Here is a 25,531-nt window from a genome sequence, read left to right as displayed (position 1 = left end):
CCTGGAAACAACAATCTTTAAACGGCGATCGAAGTCACCACCGGCAACGGCTGTTTTACCACCGTCGTCGCACGCTAGCTAGCTTAGCTGCGTGCCGGCCGGTCACCGTTGTTGGCTTTAATTTCTGATCGGTTGGTTTAGTTTGTGAGTGGATGGTCGGTGGGACCCATCGACCGGCAATCTAGGATCTATTCGGAAGAGCTTCTGACAACTATACTTTATCTTAGAACTAGAAATTCCCCTAAACAATACATTTTTTTCACATTTAAAAAGTTATATACAAGCTGATAAAAACCCTATTTTTTCGGATTTTGATCAGAAACTAACTAACAGCTACTCCCTTCATCCCTAAATATAAGGGATTATGGGTATGTGATATATTCCAAGACTATGGATCTGACATTTGTCCATCCTAAGATATCTGTCCAGATTTATAGTCTTAGGATATGTCACAATCACCTATAATCTCTTATATTTTGGTAGGGAGGCGGGAGTATTTCTCAAAGTCTTAAATTCCCTAAAACAAGTCTCTAATGACAGTGTGCAGTGTGGGTGGGTCCCATGTCGATCGGTCGGCCATGTGCCTGCCTGCCTGCCTAGCTAAAATTAAGAGCCGTACTCCCGCGTTACTGAACAGTACACACGCACGCGCGTGGACACGAGATTATATTTGAGATGGAGTATATATATCTAGCTAGCTATAGTTTGCATGTATGAATGTATGGGCCATATGCGATGCAATGAAATGCAACTTGGTAGAGAGGGTAGCGATCGAATATCCACCACCGTCACGGCGCATTAATTTGCTTAAGTTGGCTGTTCGGCCCGTGCATATGGGTGTACTCGTTTTCGATCGATCTCTCAAATTTTAAGATGTTTCTAGTGGAACTATGATCTATTGCCTCTTACATCTCGCTCTTTTGTGCATGCCGAATGGCTAAAAAATTTAGTTGGTTCGGAACAGATGATTAGCTTAGATTTTTGAAAGCATGTAAAATAAGATATCCCTCCGTCGCAAAATATAGCAACCTTTACTGGATAGGACACATCCTAGTACAATAAATCTAGACATACTCATGTCTAGATTCTTTGCACTTGTCCCATCCAGTATAAGATTGCTATATTTTAGGACATAGAGAGTAAGTTATTTCTATATGGTAATTAGTCGAGTATTAATTATAATAAATTTAGAAAAATATATTTATTAACTTATATGTAAAAAACTTTTGCACGAAATGTATCACTTAACAGTTTGGGAAATGTATTCATCAAGAAATTGTGATGTAGTCGCTTCAAGTAGCTATTTAAAACTTACCCTTAGTTATTAGTGATCATCATTCGAGTGTGCAAGCGAACAAATCGTATAAAATTATAAACATGATTTAAGAAAGTCTTCTCATAAATACAATCATACAATGCGTTTGCAAGAATGACACCATTTGAAAATCCGTGAAGCTATAGTTATACTATGTGTGTAGGATTTTTTTTATATAAAAAAACAACTTTTTATAGGCAAATTGCTCATAAAGATCACAGTACATACTTTGCTTTCTCAGCCACATATCGATGCTTTGTGACAACAAGATCAAAAGGGCTAAAAGATAACAAGATAATTGGATTCCTACGGCACGCAATGAAGTACAGTACTACGCATCTTGGAGATCGACTTGGAGCGCACCATGCATTGCATACACACACACACGCTATTGTTCATCGATCCATGAACAGCAACCTACAACAAGTAGCAAAGCAAAAGGGCACCAACCCAAAATGGGGCACACACATGCATTAATTGTCACGATGACCTGTCACGTACTGTCATGTGGGGCCCACACACTGCTCTGCTAGTACGTACTAGTACCTACCTGTCCTCCCACGTACGCGTGTACGGCGATGACGTCAGCGGCCCACTGTCGTTGGAGTCCACGTGGACCGTACACGCGTACGGGTGCTGTCCGGAATCACGGTACGGTGTACACGTATTACGACCCTATCTCTTCTCACTCTTTTGAGAGAAAATTCAACGCCGCATGCATTACATGTGCTTGCTAGCAATAACAATTACTCCCTCCGTTTCAAAATATTTGACGCCGTTAACTTTTTTAAACATGTTTGACCGTTCGTCTTATTCAAAAATTTTAAGTAATTATTAATTATTTTCCTATCATTTGATTCATTATTAAATACATTCTTATGTAGGCATATAATTTTACATATTTCACAAAAGTTTTTGAATAAGACAAACGGTCAAACATGTGGTAATAAGTCAACGGTGTTAAACATTTTGAAACGGATGAAGTATTAAGAGTCAATTACTTTGACCAATGTAATTTTCTCTCCGTTCTTGCATTAGTCTTAGTCATGCCGGCCTGGTTAAATATATCACCACTCGTACATGTGTAAGCTCCTCGAGTTGTGTCAATCGCACGAAGCTTCGTAATAGGTTTTGTTTTGGTTTGAAGATAGAACTGTCGTATGATGCTTTCTGAATTTATTCCTGATCGATGACCTACTTATACGTACTAAACGTGTGTTAAAAGGCTGAACTTAGGTTGCGTTGTTGTCCTGAGTTGGGAACCTTCTCCTCCGGAAAAAAACAAAACAAATCATTAGCGCATGATTAATCAAGTATCAACTAAAACTAACTTAAAAAATATATTACTATGATTTTTTAAAGCAACTTTTATAAATATTTTTTTTAAAAAAATACACACGTTTAGCCGTTTAAAAAGCGACGTACGCGTAAAAGATGAGGGGTATAAGTTGGTAAAGCTAATTACCAAACGAGCAACCTTAAAAGTGTGCGGGTATGCATGTGCACGTGCATGTAATTGAAAAAGAATAGTATGGAAATATACTTTGTGAAATATAAAAGTGTCCTGTATATATAATTAACCACGCACGAGTCAAACTTGTGAATTGTAGACCTATTTGGGATTTAAAATTTAACGGTAGTTGTTACTACTGCTCCACTTTGGTGCATGCCTGGATCGCATATCATATCTCATGCTCTCCAATCTTTATCATATCTTCCCATGCTTTCCTTTTTTCTTTCTTGATGAAAAGAAAAAGAAAAGTGAAAAAAAAAGATGATACTACTGGATTGTTAGGACCGTTTGGCTCATCTTTCCGTACCACTAGCTACTACCATACCGTACCTACGCGTACGAATACTGCACGGTGGTCAAGTTGCAGCATACTATAATATGGTACTATTGCATGCCACGAAAGCGACCCGTCGGCCACACGCAAGAAAGCACGACTTTTGATCTCGATACATCAAACCATATATGCATATCTTTCGGTTGTCACCAAGAACAACATAACTTTAATTTGACGACAGCTATATATAAAAGGAAAAAAAATAATTAATCTTCCTTTTAGAATATGATTATCCTTGAGAAGGTCGGGACGGGAGAGAGTATTTTCTAATATAAAATTTGATAGTACCAGGCACGAGGTATTTTAAAGTATCAAAATCTTTAATTAGTATATAATTTTAGTATAAGTATGTTTTCAAACACTGTAAATTTCTTTTTAAGATAATGGAATGAATTATGATATTTGCTTCAAACAAGCTTCAATCGCTTGTTACAACGGACGTTCTCTCAACAAAGATAAACTAAACAATTTCAACAAATTAATGGAGGGCAAAAGCTAAGACTAATATATCTAAAAAATATATTTATCTAAGTATATTATAAATCTTCATCTGAAATGGGTAAATATATGTATAACTATATATGGACTCCAAATTTTAGCATGCAACATGTAATAGTTCCTTGTAAATTAATTAACGTCTAGGATCAGGAGCAAGAATAGGACTAGACGATCAATTAATTAGCTCGGATGCATCATGCGTGAGATATTTCAAACACGGGTGTTATTTTAATGGCGTACTATGATCAGTTCGCTGTTTGTTTTTCAAAAGCTATCTGCTGAAAGGCACGTTGTGCTTTTCTCCTACTCACATCCCGATCTTTTTGACTCGGAGTCTACTAGAATGGACTATGTCTTGCGATTAAATTAACTCACGAATAAACTAACTGCTAATCTAGACATCGGACCTTAATTAAAAAGGTGTTGTTAGTTATGGTACGGTCCCGCTTAATTAAACGACGAGTATGCATATTTTACTGCAAACTTCGATCAACTAGCTGCTTCTAGCGTGATATATACCTTAATTTTATGCCGCCTTAACTAGTTAACTGTAATTGTCTTGTCAAATTAGCATATTCTTATGAGATGGTTTAGTTTCTAGATACTAAAAATTATCCATAAATTTCAATAACTTTTGGACAGTCCAAATTATGTTAAGATCTTTGCTTACACTACAGTAACCATCGTTCTCTTCTCCCTCACCGACATGTATTCCAAAATACATATTCCAAACTATCAATATTGTTGGGCTAGGTGGCAGCTAGCTCAACGTATTCCAAGTCTTTGATAGCTAGCGCCATATATCTAAGATGCTCTCACCTTCAACTAGGGGTGGACAAAAAGCTCGGGCTCGTGAGCTCGGCTCGGGCTTGGCTCGAGCTCGTGAAGCTCGGCTCGGCTCGAAGATTAAACGAGCCGAGCCCGAGCTCTCTCCACAGCTCGTTTGCAAATCGAGCCGAGCCCGAGCTAGCTCGCAAGCCGCACAGTAGGCTCGTCAAGCCTGTGGAAAACATGAGTACATGTCCTGACCTGGCCCATTAACAAGTTGTTTCAGTCTAGCCCATGAGAAACAGAGAACCCTACCCTACCCTAACCGCTCGCTGACCCTCCCCATTCCCCATCCCACGCAGGCGCAGGCACGCCGCCGCTCGCGCGCACGACTAGCGTCTGGCGGCGATTGGCGAGAGGAGTTGCCGGCCGCCGCCTCCGGCTCCCTCCCCTGCGCCGCCGGCCCGCCGTCTCCCTCCCCAGTCCCTAGTCGCCCCTCGGTGCCGCCGGCCCACCGCATCCCTCCTCTGTGCGGCTGCGCCGGCTCCGGCCTCCCTCCCAAGCGACACTTGACGATCAACGGCTCGACGCTTCGTGCCGCCGCGGCACCGCCTCCCTCCCCTACGTTGCCTCTGGCCTCCCTCCCCAGTGCCGCTCGAGCTCGACGTCCCCTGCGTCGCCGGCCCTACTTGTTGCTTACATCGCAAGCCGGCTCGAGCCGGCTCAAGCTTTTATACAAGCCAAGCCGAGCTGCACTTTTTGCTCGTTCCATTTATCAAGCCGAGCCAAGCTAAGCCTGTTCTTGATCAAGCTTTCACGAGCCGAGCCGAGCTTAGCTCGGTTTGGCTCGTTTCCACCCCTACCTTCAACCACTCCGATTTCCCATACTCACAATCCAGATCCACCCTTATAGCAATCCCCTAATCTAATTAAATGGCAATCAAGCATGCCTGCATGTATACTAAGTGTCCCTTCTATCTTAGCCATATAAACATATCGATATTAAAAGTTGCTTAGGGCTGTTCAGATTGATGTTATTTTCAAGCATACTGTTTTTTTTACAAAATTATATAAAAAAACAAGTGTCTAAATTTATTTTTTTTGTTAAACTTAGATAAATACATAAGAAATCATGCTAAAATTTTGACAATATTGACAACTTGCCAAATTTTCGGTGTTGCCAAAATTTCGTAAGGTTTATTTTGGTTACGACCTGAATAGCCCCTTAGTAAATTTATAGACCTCACCAAATTAACCTCTACATTTGCGATATTGAGATGAACTGACAGCCATGCACATACGAAACCTATCAACCGCGGAACTGCCAAATAGTTTTTCGTAGGTGAAGTATTTCTGGTGTTTATAACGACGCTAATTAAAATTATGGATGATTCAGTAAATTGAAGGCATCGATTTGCGTGGCGTTGTATCTCGATGCCACAATATTTTACACGGTGTTTGTACCGTACGTGTGAAGAGCTAGCTAGCACGCGAGAATAATGGTCGTCAAAAGCTTCGCTTTCTACGGTGCCGTCCTCTTGTTAATTTCCCCTCCAGAGTCTTCTAGAAGATCTCCTCGATCAATCGATCGATTCTTTAATTTCTACACCTGCTAGGTAGGAGTAGCTAGCAGCTGCCTTTTTTTTTAATTTCTTTTTTTTCTGAAACCAAATTTATTTTTCCTTTCTGCTGACAACGATAGCAGAGGGCGATTTTTTTTGGTCGTCAAATCGAATTAATTGTGGTTGGGTTAATTTTTACCAGCGCGTATAAATATACATCATCTATACGTGTCTTGCCGTCTCTGTGCCGTACGTAGGTAATCGCCGTGTTTAGTTTTCAAAATATTTCTTCAAACTTTCAACTTTTCCATCATATCAAAACTTTCCTATACACATATACTTCCAATTTTTTTATCACATCGTTTTAATTTCAACCAATCTTTCAATTTTAGCGTGAACTAAACATAGTCTATATGTACGTATTCTGTGGCGTCGACGTCGAGTGAAAGCGTAGGCGGCCATCGTCTTCTACAAACCGTGTAGAATTTACCTTCCGTCGACATCTGCTCGATCCTTTTTCCACTGATGATGGAGACACCGGCTAGCTCTCACAGTCTCACTCTTGGTCCATTCACCTGTGACTGTGAAGGGACATGTACCGACTGGGCTGGAAAAATTAATCTAGTGATGATGGATAACTGTATTTTCTCCTTTAATACATGCTGCAAATGTTGCTATAACATTGTTCCAAATTGGAGAGATTTCTGCAAGAAAGGTATTGGCATCACAATTCACACAAGATCTATCATAGCTAGTCGAACTGTAATGGTCTTATGCTAGTATGAGTAGAGGACGTACTCATGGAATGTGAGTGTACGTATCTTCCATATAATCGAAGAGTTTTTTTTCTTTTTTACGGTTTTGCTATTTCACTTTTGACAGATTTTGGACTTCTATCTTTCGTTTTTTTTATCCGTATATGATATTGCATCAAGATTTATATTTCTATAAATCTAACTTGCAGTTACACTCAGTTACAGAGCACTTGCACTCACTTACGATGTATATCAAAATTAGATTTTACAACAATATTTTTTCTCTAGATTGACGATTTTTGATATATTTGTCTTTTTTTTTGTTTTATTTCATTCACAAAGATATGCATCTATTAGTTAAAAATCCTGTAAGATTTGAAGCTCTCCATCGAAAGATTTGATAAAATAGTCCCAAAAAAATAGGGGGCTCCTAGCTAACGCGTGCTCGCTGCTAGCGAGCACTCCTCCCCTATTAACTACCTCTATTAACACTATTAGTTAATATACTTAATTACCTCTATTAGTTAATATACTTAACACTAATGATAGTAATTAGAAAAGATTCGGGAGATTTTTTTACTAACAGATTAAAAAAATTTTATGTTAGATTTGAAAATTTTCGATTTAAATTTTAAAATTTAAAGTTAAATTTTGAAAACTTTCAACTCAGAAATGAAAACTTTCAACTCAAGATTCGAAAACTTTCAAGTCCAGATTTGAAAATTTTGAAAACTTTCAATTTAAGATTTGAAAACTTTCAACTCAAGATTCTAAAACTTTCAAGTCCAGATTTGAAAATTTTGAAAACTTTCAAATCAAGATTTGAAAACTTTCAACTCGAGATTCGAAAACTTTCAAGTCCAGATTTGAAAATTTTGAAAACTTTCAAATCGAGATTTGAAAACTTTCAACTCGAGATTTAAAAACTTTCTAGTCCAGATTTGAAAATTTTCAACTCAAAATTTAAAACTTTCAAACTCAAAACATGCTAAAGATTAAAAAAATAATCAGAAAAAAAGGAAAATGCGAAAAAAAATGGGTAAAGAAAAACAAAAAAAAAGAGTGGGAGGCGTGCGCGCGCCGGCGCTGGGCCTTATGGGCCGGAAACGCGCGCCGATTAGCAATCGCGCAAAAAATAGGACCGAGGAAATAATAAATCGATCTCGTATTCGTTTGGGCGTTAGGAGCATTGGGCCACGGCCCACATAGCCCAACAGAGAAGCTCACTGGGCCTCTAACTTCCCTCTCCAACGTCCTCGCCCTCTCTCGCTAAGACGCTAACGACCAAAGCGTCCGCGAGTCGCGACAGCTCAAAGCCGCACGCAACGCCACCACTGCTCCGCCGCCGCCGCCACGCGCCGCCGCGATTCCTCCCCCCGCCGATCGAACGCCACGCGCGCCCGCCGCGGAAACCCTAGCCTCCTCCTTCGCTCGCCCGAGCGCCGTCGGCGGGAGGAGGATTACTTTTGGTCCTGCGCGCGAATCGCGGATCGCGATTCGCGCTAGGGTTTCGGCCCCGTGTGCCCCGACGGCCGCCTGGTCCCCGCTACGCCGGCGACCTCACGCGGAATCGAGAGGTAAAGTGGTAGTAGGAGAGGAGGATGAGGGTGCGACGGGTCAGGATACCTCGTGTTCGTCTTCGATTTGTGTTTTGCGGAGGTGTCGTGGGAATCGCCCTAGTGGATTAACTTCTGGCGATTTAAAATTTTGCCGATTTCTTGGGGGTAACCTAGAGATTCTGGATGGTGTCATGATAGTTTGACTTTGTGCTGCTGCTGCCTGTGTGTATGTGAATTCTAAGCCATGGCATATCGTAATTTACTACCTTAGAATTCGGAGGCTTATTGAGATTTTAATCATGATCTAATGAATCAAGTATAGTTTTTGTTTAGGGTGCCTGTGCAGTTGCTGCAACAGCATTTGACTTTACAACATTGTGCCAAGTCCAGTGGCTCCACCTCTGACACTTCCATGTCCACTATCAAATCTACAATTTTATATGCAAAATCATATACCAAATAGTCCAATTTCTATCGTCCCCTTCATTCTCCACCGTCCCATCTACGTACAAAATCGTAAACCAAGTGGCTATAATATGGAATCTTGTAACTTGTGAAGTTGGTTTATTACTTGGAATTGCTAATCACATGGTGGAGGGATTTCTAAGAAGGGGAACAGACACTTGCTATAAAAAAAAGTGAAACTTGAAAAGTGGAATTTGATATTGAGATGATTAGCAATCAAAGGAACGTCCTCTTGATTAGTTGATTGAATGTGCAGTAGAAGGGTGCCAGTATGGTGGTTTTCGTGTTGGCATTTGCTTAACCTTGTGATATCATGCATCTCTTACAGGACAGTAGAAAAATCTACACCCAAAATTCTGAAGATCTCCAAGAACTTTGCAGTCTAACATCAGTGCCGAATATCAGAAATGGATCATGGGCGTTATGCTCCACAGCATGGATGGGAGAACAACAGTGTAATTGAAGCCTTTCCCTTTATTAGCTAACAAGGAATAGCAGATTTGCTGGCCATGTGGTTGGCCAGCATTGTGATGTAAAGAATTTGAAGAAGCGGCCATTGCTTAAATGGAATGGGTTACATGCCTGTTCTGTAGACTTACTTGCTGACTCAACTTCTGTTGAATCTACAGGCATTGGATGGGTATGGTGTCATCAATGGCCCAGATTATAGGTAAGTCAATAAGCTATTGTGATGGTATGTTAGATTGTTAGCGGTTGTAGTCATGCACATCTTCCATTCTATTCGACTTACTTTTGAAGTGTGCTCAGCTATAATTTATTGGGAGTAGTTGCAATATTTTTTTCCATTATGACATGTTGTCCACTTTAATGTGCTCTGTCATATTACCATATTTTCTACAATTGACTCAAATTGCAGGGCCGGTGGATCCTACAATGGTAGGAGGTTTGTGGATGATGGCTTCCCAGGAGATTCATATGGAAGGGGGGCATTCTATCAGGACACACATGATAGAAATGTGTATCCACCTGCACCCTCTGTCCCCATGTTGTCTCAACCTCGAAGGTTTCATGATGATGAATATTCAACTGCTAGAGATTACAGAAGGCATGACACTTATCATTGCAATGATGGAAAGCATCATGAATTTGAATCCTATGGAGGAGTTGATATACTCCACGATAATTATGCTGCTGATAACTATGAATCTGGTAGTTACCGTGATTTTTGTTTTGATAGGAACAAAAGGATTGGGAGTAGAGACCGTGCGGAGTTTCACGGTGACTTTGAAGACCGGTACCGCAGCTCTCACCAAAGTAGAGAGGATAGTAGAGAGGATAGCTATGAGAGAGATCGTGATTATGATCGTTACAGCTATGATTCGGACTATGAGAAAAGCAGGAGAGATGGTAGCTGGAGAAGGCGTGATTTATGTGAGAGTGAACATGAAAGAAGAGGGTTGAGTCATGAAAGAGACAGAAGTCCATACATGCAACATAGCCGTTCACGATCTCGTGGGCGTGACGAACGATCAAGATCTCGGTCTAGATCAAGATCACCCCGTGGCAAAAGTCGTGGTCGGAACCAAAGAGATGGCTTTTATGATGACAATTCCTTTGGCAGAAGAAGGGAGTATGACTGGGATGAGAGAAGGCATGGAGATTTAGTGGTATGGTCATTCCTTTGTTTTGTACATAATTGCATGCTTCAAATGTGTTTTGAACTGATGAATCAAATAACATTTCCATTCATGCTTGTAGGCTCCATCTGCTACTGTTGTTGTTAAGGGTCTGTCCCAGAAGACTAATGAAGATGACCTAAACCAGATTCTTGTACAAGTTCCTCTTCATAAACTGTTAAACTGGTTGCAAGTGTATTGTCTGGTTCGATTTAATCATTTGGAGTCTGATATCTTTTAGGCTGAGTGGGGCCCTCTCCGTAGTGTGCGCGTAATTAAGGAACGATCTTCTGGCATGTCTCGGGGATTTGCTTTTATCGACTTCCCTACTGTGGTATTAACCGTAAAAGATCTATCACCTTACCTGTTCAGACCGTCGTGTAGTGTCATGCTCAGAAATTTTATTGTACTCTACAGGAAGCTGCCCGCAGAATGATGGAAGGTGTTGGAGACAATGGCCTTCTAATTGATGGTAGAAAGGTATTTTTTCAGTACAGGTACGTGCCCTTTTTGTTTTCTTATAATAGCTGAAGTCGTCTATATTTATTCACCAGTTTACTTGTATGTAACATTGTTGAGTAGTCTGCTTTACGTGATACTGAGGTGTGAACAACACAATTGCAGCATATTCGATGGTTCAATAATGGTTGAACTGTTTAAACTGGGTGCATCATGTAATAGTAATTTTTCACTGGAGCATGTCTTTCATATACCAAATTCTCGTGTGGCTCTGCCTTTTGTTGTTTCACTGCTCACTATTTTCCCACTTAAGGTTTTTCAATTGAACTATGTGATTGCATTAGCAATACAATGATCCAAATAGCATATGACTGACCAAATAGGGCACAAAAATATCTAATTATTTTGGTAGCATATTGCTAAGGTCATGTAAATGTTTTTATATTGTGATAAGCTTGCGATGCAAAACAGTCAATCTACCATTGGTGTGTTAAAGATTCACAGTGTGTTAAGTTGCTCGTTCCTTTCTTTTGGATGTTATTCATGTCTTTGTCTAGTGTGTATTACTTGCATCAAGCTTAGTTTTGCAGAAGGACACATTGAGAAAAAACAATTTACATGCATCTTACCTTTTGCAAAAGTATATACTTATATCTTTTTCTTCCACTGTAATTACTGCTGGCAACTTGTTTACTGCAGTAGTAAACCAACTAGTGGGATGAGTGGGCCTTCTCATGGAGAAGAAAATTTTACAAGGTATAACTATGGGCACAGGACTGCTGCTGCGCCATGTGATTGGATATGTACTATATGTGGATGCATGAACTTTGCTCGCAGAACTTCATGTTTTCAGGTATGTTTTACTCTGTATTGTTGTAAATTATTTTTGTAGGCGTGTTCTTCATCGCAATACCCATTGCATTTAGTATTGTCTTACAGAAGTTTGCATGATGTCATTTCTGTTTATAAATCCAATCTAGCATGCTTGGATTGTTTCTCTGTCCTCGATTTCCTTGATGGAGTACTGTTTTCCCTTTCGATTCAACATCCCTATTGTTAATGAGAAGTTGCAAATTAAGTAGTGTCATAATTGCATAAACTGTAAGCTTTTGGATTAACTCATGATGTTTGGATCATTAGCCACTAGTATAAATATAAACAAAATAATAAGATGTGTCACATGGAAAATGCCATTAGTGAATTTGTCATGAAAACTACTTTGTCTATCTCCAAGGACCAAGATGACAATTATAAAGGCATCAGGGGAATAACATTTCTTTCTAACTGATTGTATGTTTGTTTATTTAAGCTCTTGATTTTTTTTTGCCTAATTGCATTCTATTCTTGTAGTGTAATGAACCACGAACGGAAGATTCTCTACCAGCTGATCCAACAAGTTCTACTCCACTCCATCCAAAAAGGGGATCTGAACTAGGCAAAGCTCTGTTCTTCTATTGTAGGATTATTAAAACTATTTTGCCAGTTGCCTTATTAGACACTAGCATTTTCAGGTCCAACTCATGTTTTAGTTGTTCGTGGTCTGGATGAAAATGCTGACGAGGAAATGCTTCGATATGAATTTGCCAAGCATGCACCTATAAAGGTGGGAAGAAGCTTATGACTCTTGAAATTTGCAGTGTTCCGTTTCTGTTGAGAGAATGACATGCTGTTGTTGTGCAGGACATTCGCCTTGTTCGGGATAAGTTTACTCATGTGTCCAGAGGTTTTGCTTTCATCCATTTTCATTCAGTAAGTAGTGGTGGGAAAAATGTTGAGTTTTCCTTTGATGTCTACTCCCATATTTATCTGCATCCAATTGTGTTAGGTGGAAGAAGCTACAAAAGCTCTTGAAGCTACGAATGGGATTACACTTGAGAAGAATGGTCAGGTTTTACGTGTAACTTATGCTAAAAGCACACATGGACCGGTATCAGGGGCTTCACAGTCAAACAGCCTTGCTGCAGCTGCCATTGAGGCTGCATCATTTTCTCAGCAGGTCAGTTGTAGCCCCTACTTGTAATTTGTCACCATGTGCACAGGAAAGTAAACAGTGCATTGAAGAAAATGAGAACTGCTGTTATGTAACTCCATTAAATGATGCACTAAAACCAATAATTTCTCACCCTGTAGGGTAAGGTGCAATTGTTTTTCACATACAATTTATGCAGATTATAGACATGATGCTTATTATTTTATTTCTTTTACCCTTTGGACCAGTATGATGCTATAGGTTGGGCCCCAAAAGAGTACAATCCTGATGACAAACTGAATAGCAACTCGGAACCTCAGAGCAGTGGCTCTGCTCCACAGTCTGGATTTGTTTGGGATGAAAAGTCTGGTTATTACTATGATTCAGCCTCAGGATTCTATTATGATGGAAATACCGGTATGTATATTGCCACAATTTTCTTACTATGATCAATTCAGAAATACTTTCCATGTGACTTGTTTTTGAAATGTTTTCCAATTTTCCTTTTTTTTAAAAAAAAATGTTTGCTCCATGTCAATTGTTAAAGTATTACAGTTTATAACCTTGTATTTGTTTTCAGGACTTTACTATGATGGTAATGCTGGAGTGTGGTATTCATATGATCAACAAACTCAACAGTATGTCCCTTGTAGTGAACAGAACAGCAGTAAAGCAGCTGGGGACATGGCAAATACTAGCACGAAGACCTCAGAAAGTAGTGGTAAAAATGTAGTGATTTCTGCACCTGCAGCCACGATTAAACAAAGTGAGAAAACTTCATTACCTGAAGCTGTTCAAGCTGCTGCAAGTGCAGCGCTGGCTGCAGAAAAGAAAGAAAAGGAGAGAGCAAAAGAGATCAAGTTGGCATCAAAAGGTAGTCTTTTGGCGAATAAGAAAAAGATGAATAATGTCCTAGCAATGTGGAAACAAAGAAATCAAGAAGGCCAGGCAGGGCGTGCTATCCTTGATGACAAGGAACCATCCAACTCTGCTGATGATAAATTAAACAATTTACACAATTCAACTGGATTTGCAGTGAAAGCTAAGCCTAAATCTGATGTTGGAAATGCTAAGGACATGAACTCGCCTGCTAGCTATAATTCTCTTGGACGAACAGCTGCACCCACAGAAATGATAGATTCTGATATAAAGCCTACACCTGTCAGTAACAGTTTAGGAACTACCATTATGGGTGTCATAAGAGGCTCTGGTAGAGGAATAGTCAGATCAGACACTGCATTTCATGCGCCATCTGATGCTGGTGGTGCTGATTCTTTCTCCAACATACCAACAAGCACATGTGGGTTAACAGCAAATGCTGGGGCACCTACTTCTGCTCCCTTCAAAACAGAATTATCTGCTCTAGCATCTTATACTCCATCTGGAGTTTCAGGGAGTGGTAAACGTCGGTTTTCTGAGGCTCCAGGACATTCACAGTACAGAGATCGGGCTGCAGAAAGGCGAAATCTATATGGATCATCTTCTTCACTTGGAAGTGATAATGATGGACTGGATCCAAGTAAGAATGCTCTCACAGACATTATTTTCTAGCCTCATTTGTTTAGCACAAGAGTTTACTATCCATCCACAGCATAGCTTTTTTTGTCATTACAGTACTTTCTATTTAGCTTGTAAAATATACTCATAGATACTTGTCACTTTGACCAAAGCACATCATGAATTGAATAAAATAAGACCAGAGACTCCCAATAACACCACAAGCATGCAAACTAAAAGATAGTAAAACGCAGTGATATGGGTAGAGTTGAGTGGAGTATTTTTTGGCATGACCTTAAGGAAACATTAGATTACAAATATACGTAAATTGATAAAGTTGTAAACTTGTAGTAGAACTAGGTATTCACAATCGGAGGGGGCACAATAAAAGGCTATTTCTCTTTATATAGCTTGATCGACTTGTATTAATTATCTGGATATTCCTTGTCAAGCTGGTGAGTACCCTCGAAGGGGTCCAAGTGAGATGGGGTCAATGCCATTTCCTCCAGGGGTGGGTGAACGTTCTAGCGGTGAAATTGGCAATACTGAAAATTATGAGGTTATCACTGCTGATAGAGCAATAGATGAGAGCAATGTGGGCAATCGTATTCTGCGCAATATGGGTTGGCAAGAAGGACTGGTACGTTCTATAACTAATTTTGTTTATTACTCTTTGATGGCTTTCCTTGCTGCTGCCTGTATTTGAATAATTCTTTCTGGTGTCCGTTTTTGTTTGTCCAGCCACTCATTGTTTTTTATATTGGGCTTGCCGTTGCATTATATAGGCTGTAGAATTTTATTTCCTGCACTTGTGACTGAGTTGAGCAAATCTTTATCTGTTATGGGTAAAGCTAATGTATTGACTTATTGATTGTCGAATCTCGCTGGTAGGCTTCCTCGCAAGGAAATTTAGTGGATTATATTATCATCTTGTTTGACCCATAAACTATCATTTCTTGTGATTTACTTGTGTTTGTTGGCTCTACCTCGTAAGGCTAGAATAAATGTGGAAATTACTGATCACTAATGCTTGAGGGAAAATAGCTCCAGTAGGCTTGAGTAGTTTGTGAGACAAGAGAAGTTAACTGTGACTGCAGAAGAATCAATTTGCCAATATTTCCTCAGTCTGGAAGCTGTGTAAATCGAATATTCTCTGACTTGAGTATACATTGGCAATCTCTTTTGCTTGCTATTCCTTCGCAAATATTCAGGGTCTCGGAAAAACTGGTAGTGGCATCAAGGAACCAGTGCAGGCTAAATCTGTCGATGTGAGGGCTGGACTTGGAAGTCAGCAGCGGAAATCTTCTGACCCGTCGCTGGAGGCGCAAGCTGGTGATAGCTACAAAACCATCATCCAGAAGAAGGCTATGGCAAGATTCAGGGAGATGTCTTGAGCTGTATTGCCAATTTTTGTTGTAATGTCGATGTAGTAATGTTTTACTCGTGGTATTTGTCCCTGCATCACTTGATTGTGCTTGTGTTGAGCAGACTTGATCCTGGCATATAGTATGATTAAAATTTTAAATTATTGAGAGCTCTTGTCGTATGACTATTAAATATCGATGTTTGTGATATTTCTCAACCATACCAAAATTTGGTTTGTTTCCATTCTCAACCATACCAAAATTTGGCAACCATTTTGTTTGAAGCTAATCTTTGTTGGCATTGGCAAAAAAATTGTTACCATTTGGAATGTTTTTCCAGAACACTACACTACTAAGCAGGTAGCCGTCCATACTGTCGTTGACGCTGCTGGTTGCCGCCGCCGGTACCGGCCATTAGTCGACGATGATCTGATTCGCCGGAGCAACGCAACATTGGAACTTGTCAATGTAGGATCGATCGTTGGTATGAATCGATCGGTGTAAAAAATATATGTACCCGACCAAAATTCGATTCGGACTAGACGCGTTCATATTAAAAAAAATGGAAACGCCGTTGCCGGGGATCGAACCCGGGTCACACCTGCGTGACAGGCGGGAATACTCACCACTATACTACAACGACTTTGATGCCTGTTCGAATGGGACATCGATACAATTCTTGAATCCAAAAAATTTGAAAAAGTCCATTACTGACTCCGATTTGTCTCAAATAAATTCCATTATCTATAAAACAAACCAAACAAGTATAAGTATTATAGCTATTTAGGGCTCAGAAAACGAATACTACAAAAGTTGCAGCTCTGATTGTTCCATCTACGGCTCATCAGCCGTGGGAAATGAACTAAGCACCCCAAAGTAATTTATGGGCACAACTTATATACACATGCCATTGTATTTTAAAAGTCGATATGGGAAATGAAAGATGAATGAACCCCAAAATTAACTTAAAATTAAGTTCCAGATTTCAAATTTTGGCTGTATAAGATAGATAACAAGCAAACCACGGAGGCTTAGAACAACTGCATCCACGTTTACATCCTAGCACACGCCCACTAATGACATCGCAGTGTATTCGTAGTGGAAAAAATAATGATCACGCAACACACGATATTACTGGCAAACAGTATCAATTCCAGGATCTAGTAATTTAAGTCCACAGTTAAAGCTAGTATCACAATTCGCATCGACAACACACCATTAATCAACACAAGGAAAAAAAAGAGTAACTAGAGCATCAAATCACCTAAAATAAACATCTTACGACCCAGATCGACAGTTGCAATACAGTACTAGGTAATAATAACACAAGGGAGCACATCCTCAATCATCATCTACGATGGATGACGAGAGCGAGAGGAATGGCAGGCAGGTAGGTGGCTTAGGCAGCAACCTCGTCTTCCTCCTCGTCGCCGTAGTCCTCTTCCTCGTCGTCGGCTGTCGCGTCCTGGTACTGCTGGTACTCGGCCACCAGGTCGTTCATGTTGCTCTCGGCCTCGGTGAACTCCATCTCGTCCATCCCCTCCCCGGTGTACCAGTGCAAGAAGGCCTTCCTCCTGAACATGGCCGTGAACTGCTCGCTCACGCGGCGGAACATCTCCTGGATCGACGTCGAGTTGCCGATGAAGGTGGACGCCATCTTCAGGCCGTTGGGAGGGATGTCGCACACGCTCGACTTCACGTTATTCGGGATCCACTCCACGAAGTAGGACGAGTTCTTGTTCTGGACGTTGAGCATCTGCTCGTCCACCTCCTTGGTGCTCATCTTCCCGCGGAACATGGCTGACGCCGTGAGGTAGCGTCCGTGCCTGGGGTCGGCGGCGCACATCATGTTCTTGGCGTCCCACATCTGCTGGGTCAGCTCCGGGACAGTGAGGGCGCGGTACTGCTGGGATCCCCTCGAGGTCAGCGGTGCAAAGCCGACCATGAAGAAATGGAGACGAGGGAAGGGGATCAAGTTAACCGCCAGCTTGCGGAGGTCAGAGTTCAGCTGTCCCGGGAAGCGCAGGCAGCATGTAACACCACTCATGGTTGCAGAAATAAGATGGTTCAGATCACCAACTGCAAAAGGAAAGAAACAAAGCAGAGTCAGAATTAGGTAAAACAGCATGAAGAAACCCATATTCATATCAACACTGTAGACCCCATACATGTAGTACAGACTTATCATCTATATATTCAGTATCAGTGTATTCGAATGCAAGTTCCAGACATACTCATTAATTGAATCAAGTAGTGCCAGGATGCATGAAACACACAACAATGGGGAACATGGACCAGCTAATTCATTATACTCCGTACTTCACAAAAGAGTAAATTGGTAGTGGCATCTGACATAAAGGTGACTGATTATAAACTGCTCTGATGTACCAGGATGAAATCAATGATCAATAACAACATAGAGCAGAGTACGATAACTGAGCACAGTACCATAATTATGGCATGTTTTCACTTACAAGTGGGTGTGGCGAGCTTCAGAGTGCGGAAGCAGATGTCATATAGAGCTTCATTGTCAAGTACCATGCACTCATCGGCATTCTCAACAAGCTGATGGACAGATAGTGTGGCATTGTAAGGTTCCACCACGGTATCAGAAACCTTTGGTGAGGGGAAAACTGAGAATGTCAACATCATCCTGTCCGGGTACTCCTCCCTGATCTTTGAGATGAGCAGGGTACCCATACCAGAACCAGTTCCTCCTCCTAGAGAGTGGCAGACTTGAAATCCTGTGGCAAATGGAGCACATACATTAATTCCTACCCAATATTCAGTTGATGTTGAACACAAACTGCAACACATCAGCGTGAATCATAAGCGCTTCACTTAAGGCACCACCAAGTGAACTACTGATGTGTGAATGTGACAGAAACCACATAGCATACCTATTCAGTAGAACTAAACAACAATATGCTGCATTATTTTCCTAACTGCATCTATCATTCTAGCAAATATCAGAGTATTGCACCAGAAACAACCTTAAGATAAGCTGGGCTCAAAGGTAAAACTTGAATTACAGCCCCTAGATTCTACTACCATTTTAGTAGCTTGCAGTTACACTTGCAAGTGTAAAAGTGTCAGTTCGAATTAAAATGCCTTCAACAACTCGCGAAAAATTACAGTTTACTACAAGTCAGGGGAATGTAGAGTTCCACATTTGCAGCTAAGCAAGGCAACAAACCAACCAATCAAGCATACAATGATAAATGAAATTGTGCCGGATCTACCACATCTTAAGTACTACACGAGGAAAGGCTTAACAAGGTTGTTGACAACCACCACACCTACTGTGCTAATCACCACATCTCAGCAGTTGGAACATCTCCTCCCCAACTACACCACGAATGGATTGCGCAGTGAAACACACAGATCTACATGTTCAGTAAAAAAAAATGGCCAGATCTACGAGCTAAGAACCCTAGAATCGCAGCATTCCCCCACCATTCGCGCTACGACAAGCATGGAACACAAGATCTACACGCGGAATGCAGCAAAGCAACACCCAATCTCCCACCATTCCAAACAAAACGAGCAGATCTAGCAAAATACCTTGGAGGCAGTCGCAGTTCTCGGCCTCCTTGCGGACGACGTCGAGGACGGAGTCGATGAGCTCGGCGCCCTCGGTGTAGTGCCCCTTGGCCCAGTTGTTGCCGGCGCCGGACTGGCCGAAGACGAAGTTGTCGGGGCGGAAGATCTGGCCGAAGGGACCGGAGCGCACCGAGTCCATGGTGCCCGGCTCGAGGTCCATGAGCACGGCGCGCGGAACGAACCTGCCGCCGCTGGCCTCGTTGTAGTAGACGTTGATCCGCTCGAGCTGGAGGTCGGAGTCGCCCGAGTACTTGCCGGTGTGGTCGATCCCGTGCTCGTCGCAGATCACCTCCCAGAACTTGGCCCCGATCTGGTTCCCGCATTGCCCCCCCTGGATGTGCAGGATCTCCCTCATGGCGGCGGCGGAGGGGTTGGATTCCGGCGAGGTTTAGGGGAGGGAGGGAGGAGGATTTGGGGGGTGGGAAGCGTGGGGAGGGGGGGAGGTGGGGAATTTTATTGGGAAAGGGTGGGTGAGGGGAATGTGGCGGTGAGATTACCGGGATTCAAATTTAAAATTCGGTTTTGGGGAGGAGGTGATTTTGGAATTTTGTTTTGGGCGGTGAGAGGGGGGTGGTTTTACCGGGTGGGTGTATAGTGGACTGTACACTGGTGTATGTAGCCTAAACCTGATGTGGGCTTTCGATTTTAACCCCTTTTTTTTCTGGAGGGAGATAAATGAGTTTATTAATTCATCAAGGACTTTTTTCATTAAAGTAGGTTATACTCGCTCCGTAAAAAAAAAAACTCAATTCTAAGCTTGAATCTGAACATAGTGTATATCCAAATTTAAACTCAAGATTGTGTTTTTTTTTAATGGAGGGAGTAATGTATTGCTACATTCTTGTATACGGTGACAATAACAAAACCGTTTCATTAACGCGATACGATCTTTTTTTTTCTGGACGTCGGAACTCTGTATTTAGCGATTAGTTGAACCTTTTTTTTAATCGTTTGAATAATCATCCGCCTGTTGTACTTAATGGTCACCAATTCTATCACAGATCCAGAATACATACGAGGCTAAATAAATAGGTTGTGTTTCATGGTTACAAACTATAAATTCTTCCTGTAAGGAATAAATAGATAGTGAACAGAAAAACAGTACCTTAAATTTCAGTGTGAAATTAAGTTCACTCTGCTCAGCAATTCCACCACAAATTCAGAATACCCCTGTCGTACGTGGCTGATATAAATTCCGCCAAAATTCATGCAAGTATTAGCTGGTTTGCCAAATAATTAAGCCAGTGAACACCAGTACAGATCTAGCTACAAACAAGCAGGACCAGAGACAGTTACATTTGTCTGAAAAATGAAAAGAGGACCACACACAGCTGAAACTTGGGCCATGAAACGCATGCAAAGTTATGACCCTTATCAGCAGCAGCAGATGGTATTTCGCTTTCGACAGCTTCTTCCCAACAAACTGCTGCATCTATCCATCTTCTTGTTCTCATCTCCCCATCACGGTAGTAGTTGCAGCCACATTGACCGACTGACATCAAAGTCATTATTAATCAGTAATTAAAAACAGATTACAACTTAATTAGAAGCCTTAATTAATTTCTTGCCGGATATGGTCGCATTCTATTGATAATCCTGGTTAATGATGACAAAACTGTTGTCATAAGTTCAGATCAGATCATACATTGTTATCAGTGAACATCAGTTCATCTTGCCTCTTAATTGAAAAGCAAAAGTAAGTGGCTAATCATGTTTAAGCGAAGTGGATAGATCTGTTCTTGCTGTTGGCTCTGTTCACATGTGTGCATCCACTGATACACTGCTCCTGCTGGTCCATGAGGACCATGACCATCACGTGTGTGCCTCATGAAAAGCACCAACTGATGAACTGGATGGATCATGGTTGCTGCATTAAGATTAGGATTTATCATCGGAGATCTAATCCATGGGCTAGCTGTAACTGTTTGTTCTTCTCGATCGGATCTAACACCCGGCAAATCTATCTGCTACTAGTAGTTACAGTACCTAGGATTTGCTGTATCTGGTCATAAACATTTGTTTCTTTTTTAGGTTTGTTAGTACAGGTCGAATTAATGCGCCCACATTTTTTTTAAGAACCTTTTTCTTTTTTAATCGTAGTGGTTGGAAGTCTGTCTAGATTCGTAATATTAAGATGCGTCCAATGCCCACATAAAATTTCTTATATTTTTAGATAGAGGGAGTAGAACTCATGCGCTCACGTAGCGTAGGTATGCAATTTTACCAACGGAACATGTGTTCACAAAAGTCATGGTTTTTTTCTCAAGAATATGCTACTACTATGAATATCAAATGTACAAGGACATGAGAAGTTGGTCGTTTACCACCGTTAGCATCAGGGTTGTTTGTTTTGTTTGTCACTTACAAACAAGTCGCATTTTGTCACGTCTAAGTTCAGACAACAGTTTAACCAACTTAAACAATCATAGTTGTAACAAGATCTCCTCTAGGCACCATATGTTAATGGCTAAAAAAAGTATGGTAACATTATTCTTTTTAAAGTTTGATAAAAAAAATGAGCATCTAATATTAGGTAAATTTGGAAACAATTATATGGTACTCCTTCTATCCCAGAATATATAAATCTAGAATTGGATGGGACGTTTACTACTACAGCGTATTTAGACATGAACGTCCAACCAAAAAAAAACCTTAATACACCGTATTAGAAAGAAACTACTTCCTCCATTTTATATTATAAGACTTGTTAGCATTGCCCACATTCATATATATGTTAATGAATCTAGACATATATGTGTGCCTAGATTCATTAACATATATATAAATGTGGATAATATTAGAAAGTTTTATAACATGAAACAGAGAGAGTAGATTGAAGCAAAATTTTGGGTACACAAGTCAGAAGGGATCAAGTATGATTTGAGGGCATGGAACGGATTAGTGGGTACACAAAGGGATTTTCTCAAAAAAAAAGAAGAGAAGTTGACGAATTTTGACGGCCCACTGGTGCACGATGAAACAGAGGCCTCTAAAATGTGAGCCCAAATCAACCTTAGGCCCATCTCACGGCCCAGCTACTCCCGGCCACTATAAAAGACGTCGTTGCTCGTGAATTTCCCGCGCGGTTGAGAGACAGGGAAGATGGCGAGCGCGGCGGCCCAGCTAGCCGGCGTGGTGGAGGCCTGCATCAAGCGGAGCCCCAAGCCCAGCCGCGCCCACGCCAAGGCCGCCCACGCGCGCGCCCTCGCCGCCGGCCTCGCCGCCGACACCTTCCTCGCCAACCGCCTCGTCGAGCTCTACTCCCGCGCGGGCCTCCCGCGCCACGCGCTCCTCGCCTTCCGCGCGCTGCCCAGCCCCAACGACTACTCCTACAACGCCGCGCTCTCCGCGGCGTGCCGCGCGGGGGACCTCGACGCCGCCCGTGACCTGCTCGGCGGAATGCCGCGCCGGAACGCCGTGTCGTGGAACACCGTCATCTCCGCGCTGGCGCGGTCGCCCGGTGACGGCGGGGAGGCGGTGGAGATGTACGGGCGGATGCGCGCCGAGGGGCTGCTCCCCACGCACTTCACGCTCGCCAGCGTGCTCAGCGCGTGCGGTGGCCTTGCCGCGCTCGGCGACGGGAGGCGGTGCCACGGGGTGGCGGTGAAGGTCGGGCTCGACGCCAACCAGTTCGTGGAGAACGCGCTCCTGGGCATGTACACCAAGTGTGGGAGCGTTGGCGACGCGGTGAGGCTGTTCTACGGAATGGCTCGCCCGAACGAGGTGTCGTTCACGGCGATGATGGGTGGGCTGGCGCAGACGGGGTCCATCGACGACGCGCTGAGGCTGTTCGCGAGGATGTGCAGGAGCGGGGTTCCTGTTGATCCCGTGTCTGTCTCTAGTGTTCTTGGCGCCTGCGCGCAAGCTTGCGCTACTGATTACAGCGTTGCTCGAGCATTCCGGCTAGGACAGGCCATTCATGCATTAGTTGTCAGAAAAGGGTTTGGATCAGACCAACATGTGGGGAACTCGTTGATCGATATGTACACGAAGTGCGTGGAGATGGATGAGGCTGTCAAGGTTTTCGAGTCGTTGCCCAGTGTCACTATTGTGTCTTGGAACATCCTTATAACTGGATTTGGTCAAGAGGGTAGCTGTGCAAAGGCAGTGGAGGTACTTAGCCTGATGCAAGAGGCTGGCTTTGAGCCCAATGAGGTCACTTACAGTAACTTGCTTGCTTCCTGTATTAAGGCAAGGGATGTTCATTCTGCTCGTGCAATGTTCGACAAGATATCAAGGCCAAGTGTGACGACATGGAACACACTTTTGTCAGGATACTGCCAGGAGGAACAGCATCAAGATACAATTGAGTTGTTTAGAAGGATGCAGCATCAAAATGTGCAGCCTGACCGGACTACTTTGGCCGTGATCCTCAGCTCATGCTCTAAATTAGGAATTTTGGATTTTGGCAGGCAGGTGCATTCTGCTTCAGTAAGATTCCTGCTTCACAACGACATGTTTGTTGCTAGTGGTCTGGTCGATATGTATTCGAAATGTGGTCAGATTGGTATTGCTAGGAGCATTTTCAATAAGATGACCGAGAGAGATGTGGTTTGCTGGAATTCCATCATCTCAGGCTTGACTATCCATTCCTTGAATAAAGAGGCCTTCGATTTCTTCAAGCAGATGAGGGAAAATGGGATCATGCCAACAGAATCTTCATATGCTAGTATGATAAACTCGTGTTCTAGATTGTCTTCTATACCTCACGGCAGGCAGATACATGCTCAGGTTATGAAAGATGGTTATGATCAGAATGTCTATGTGGGCAGTGCGCTTATCGATATGTATGCTAAATGTGGTAACATGGATGATGCGCGTCTTTTCTTTGACACCATGATGATGAAAAACATAGTTGCTTGGAATGAGATGATACATGGATATGCTCAGAATGGTCTTGGAGACAAAGCAGTTGAATTATTTGAGTATATGCTAACTACAGAGCAGAAGCCAGACGCTGTCACTTTCATCGCCGTCTTAACAGGATGTAGTCACTCCGGGCTCGTAGACAAAGCAATGGCATTCTTTAATTCCATGGAGAACAGTTATGGGATTATACCATTGGCTGAGCACTACACTTGTCTCATAGATGCACTGGGAAGAGCTGGCCGCTTTGTAGAAGTGGAGGCCCTGATACATAAAATGCCATGCAAAGATGATCCTATAATCTGGGAAGTTCTACTTGCTGCATGTGTTGTACATCACAATGCTGAATTGGGGAAATGTGCTGCGGAGCACCTGTTCCGAATTGATCCTAAAAACCCATCTCCTTATGTACTTCTGTCAAATATATATGCGTCTTTGGGCCGACATGGGGATGCATCGGCTGTTAGGGCATTGATGAGTAATCGTGGAGTTGTCAAAGGTCGTGGATATAGCTGGATAGATCAGAAGGATGGTGTTCGTGCCTTTATGGTTGCTGATGATCTTGGAGCAGATGGTGGAGAACTCACCATGTTTAGCAACGAAGATAGCATTCCTCAGGTACACCAAGATGAGAATTGTGTCGGCTGATTCAACATGTGGATTTTCTGCTGTCAAATACTCAAAATGCACTGATAAATCTAAGCAAATGGTTGCTGAATCCAGTTGTGCCACTTTGGTGCCATTTGCTTGAGAGCCTTCGAGGATTCATTCTTGTAATGTGGTCAGGGGGGCGTCTGAATGATCTGTGGAAGAATCTGGAAGGCAAAATGATATATGTTGCAGATTAGGCGCAAAGGGACATTACATGATCTGTTCATGTTTGTCATATGGCTGCTAAGTGTTGAATCCTGATGGGTGGAGAGCCTCTGGATTTTGGAAATGCAAAGAGATTCCAGCCCCAATATATGACAGTAAAGCTAAATTTATCTGGATGGGCCATTGGATGAAATGAAATAGCTTGTCAGTTCAAAACTTCAATTGAAGAATAAATAAAAGGGTCTAGAATTGAGCCATTTTTCTTTGCATCCATGAGCATGGGCTGACTAATAATTAGCCAAAAACTTGCTGAGTAGAGAGTATTTGTCTTATAGCAAAGGACGATAACTTTGTACTGCCACTCAACTTGTACTGGGGAGCAGAGATTTTTATCTTCTGTACCTAGTACAAATATCATTTGCTCAGTTGAGCAATTATTAATCATTTTATTTATATTTATGTAAAACGAATTGCTACCTGAGGTACTAGGTTGCGGACTTGCACTTGTGGTAAACAAATTCATTTTATTGCACTGTTACAGAGCACATAAC

At 42.1% G+C, this 25,531-nt stretch overlaps 3 protein-coding genes and 1 non-coding gene across 9 annotated transcripts; 2 read left to right on the top strand and 2 right to left on the bottom strand.

The window, feature by feature from the left end:
- The first annotated feature begins 8,013 nt into the window (after window positions 1-8,013).
- Window positions 8,014-15,888, top strand: LOC4328422 (SUPPRESSOR OF ABI3-5). Of its 6 annotated transcripts, none has more exons than XM_066307777.1 (18): window positions 8,014-8,322; window positions 9,098-9,224; window positions 9,399-9,439; window positions 9,647-9,835; window positions 9,968-10,397; window positions 10,489-10,560; window positions 10,648-10,740; window positions 10,824-10,903; window positions 11,640-11,718; window positions 12,216-12,300; window positions 12,377-12,468; window positions 12,546-12,614; window positions 12,691-12,861; window positions 13,083-13,251; window positions 13,415-14,134; window positions 14,228-14,353; window positions 14,784-14,971; window positions 15,543-15,888. In XM_066307777.1, the coding sequence occupies exons 2-18, from the start codon at window positions 9,177-9,179 to the stop codon at window positions 15,723-15,725; spliced, it is 2,835 nt and encodes a 944-aa protein (XP_066163874.1). In that variant the 5' UTR covers window positions 8,014-8,322; window positions 9,098-9,176; the 3' UTR covers window positions 15,726-15,888. The 6 variants fall into 6 exon arrangements, with proteins under 6 accessions (XP_066163874.1, XP_066163873.1, XP_015625921.1 ...); XM_066307776.1 differs by having other exon boundaries at window positions 11,568-11,718; XM_015770435.3 differs by having other exon boundaries at window positions 11,565-11,718.
- Window positions 15,889-16,264: 376 nt separating this feature from the next.
- Window positions 16,265-16,338, bottom strand: TRNAD-GUC (transfer RNA aspartic acid (anticodon GUC)). The gene has a single exon. It is a non-coding gene; the product is annotated as a tRNA-Asp (tRNA).
- A 364-nt stretch (window positions 16,339-16,702) lies between these two features.
- Window positions 16,703-19,725, bottom strand: LOC4328420 (tubulin beta-5 chain-like). The gene is made up of 3 exons (NM_001406449.1): window positions 19,260-19,725; window positions 18,170-18,439; window positions 16,703-17,774 (listed from the first exon to the last, which is right to left on the bottom strand). Exons 1-3 carry the CDS (start codon window positions 19,651-19,653, stop codon window positions 17,095-17,097), a joined length of 1,344 nt encoding a protein of 447 aa, NP_001393378.1. The 5' UTR covers window positions 19,654-19,725; the 3' UTR covers window positions 16,703-17,094.
- A 2,653-nt stretch (window positions 19,726-22,378) lies between these two features.
- On the top strand, window positions 22,379-25,421 carry LOC4328419 (pentatricopeptide repeat-containing protein At4g20770). Its single transcript, XM_015770066.3, has one exon. It carries the CDS (start codon window positions 22,401-22,403, stop codon window positions 24,810-24,812), a length of 2,412 nt encoding a protein of 803 aa, XP_015625552.1. The 5' UTR covers window positions 22,379-22,400; the 3' UTR covers window positions 24,813-25,421.
- The last annotated feature ends 110 nt before the right edge of the window (window positions 25,422-25,531 follow it).

Source organism: Oryza sativa, chromosome 2 (genome assembly GCF_034140825.1).
Source record: "Oryza sativa Japonica Group chromosome 2, ASM3414082v1".
Lineage (NCBI taxonomy): Eukaryota > Viridiplantae > Streptophyta > Magnoliopsida > Poales > Poaceae > Oryza > Oryza sativa.
The sequence above is the reverse complement of the archived record's forward strand: the minus strand, read 5'-3'. Positions and strand labels throughout refer to the sequence as shown.

Coding starts and splice junctions, on each gene's coding strand:
- LOC4328422 (XM_015770433.3), top strand. CDS start 9,177: ATGGATCATGGGCGTTATGCTCCACAGCATGGATGGGAGAACAACAGT. Junction 12,301..12,376: donor AAAAAGGGGATCTGAACTAG/GCAAAGCTCTGT, acceptor TAGCATTTTCAG/GTCCAACTCATGTTTTAGTT. Junction 12,615..12,690: donor CTTTCATCCATTTTCATTCA/GTAAGTAGTGGT, acceptor CAATTGTGTTAG/GTGGAAGAAGCTACAAAAGC.
- LOC4328419 (XM_015770066.3), top strand. CDS start 22,401: ATGGCGAGCGCGGCGGCCCAGCTAGCCGGCGTGGTGGAGGCCTGCATC.
- LOC4328420 (NM_001406449.1), bottom strand. CDS start 19,653: ATGAGGGAGATCCTGCACATCCAGGGGGGGCAATGCGGGAACCAGATC. Junction 18,440..19,259: donor GAACTGCGACTGCCTCCAAG/GTATTTTGCTAG, acceptor CATTTGCCACAG/GATTTCAAGTCTGCCACTCT. Junction 17,775..18,169: donor GAAGCTCGCCACACCCACTT/GTAAGTGAAAAC, acceptor TTCCTTTTGCAG/TTGGTGATCTGAACCATCTT.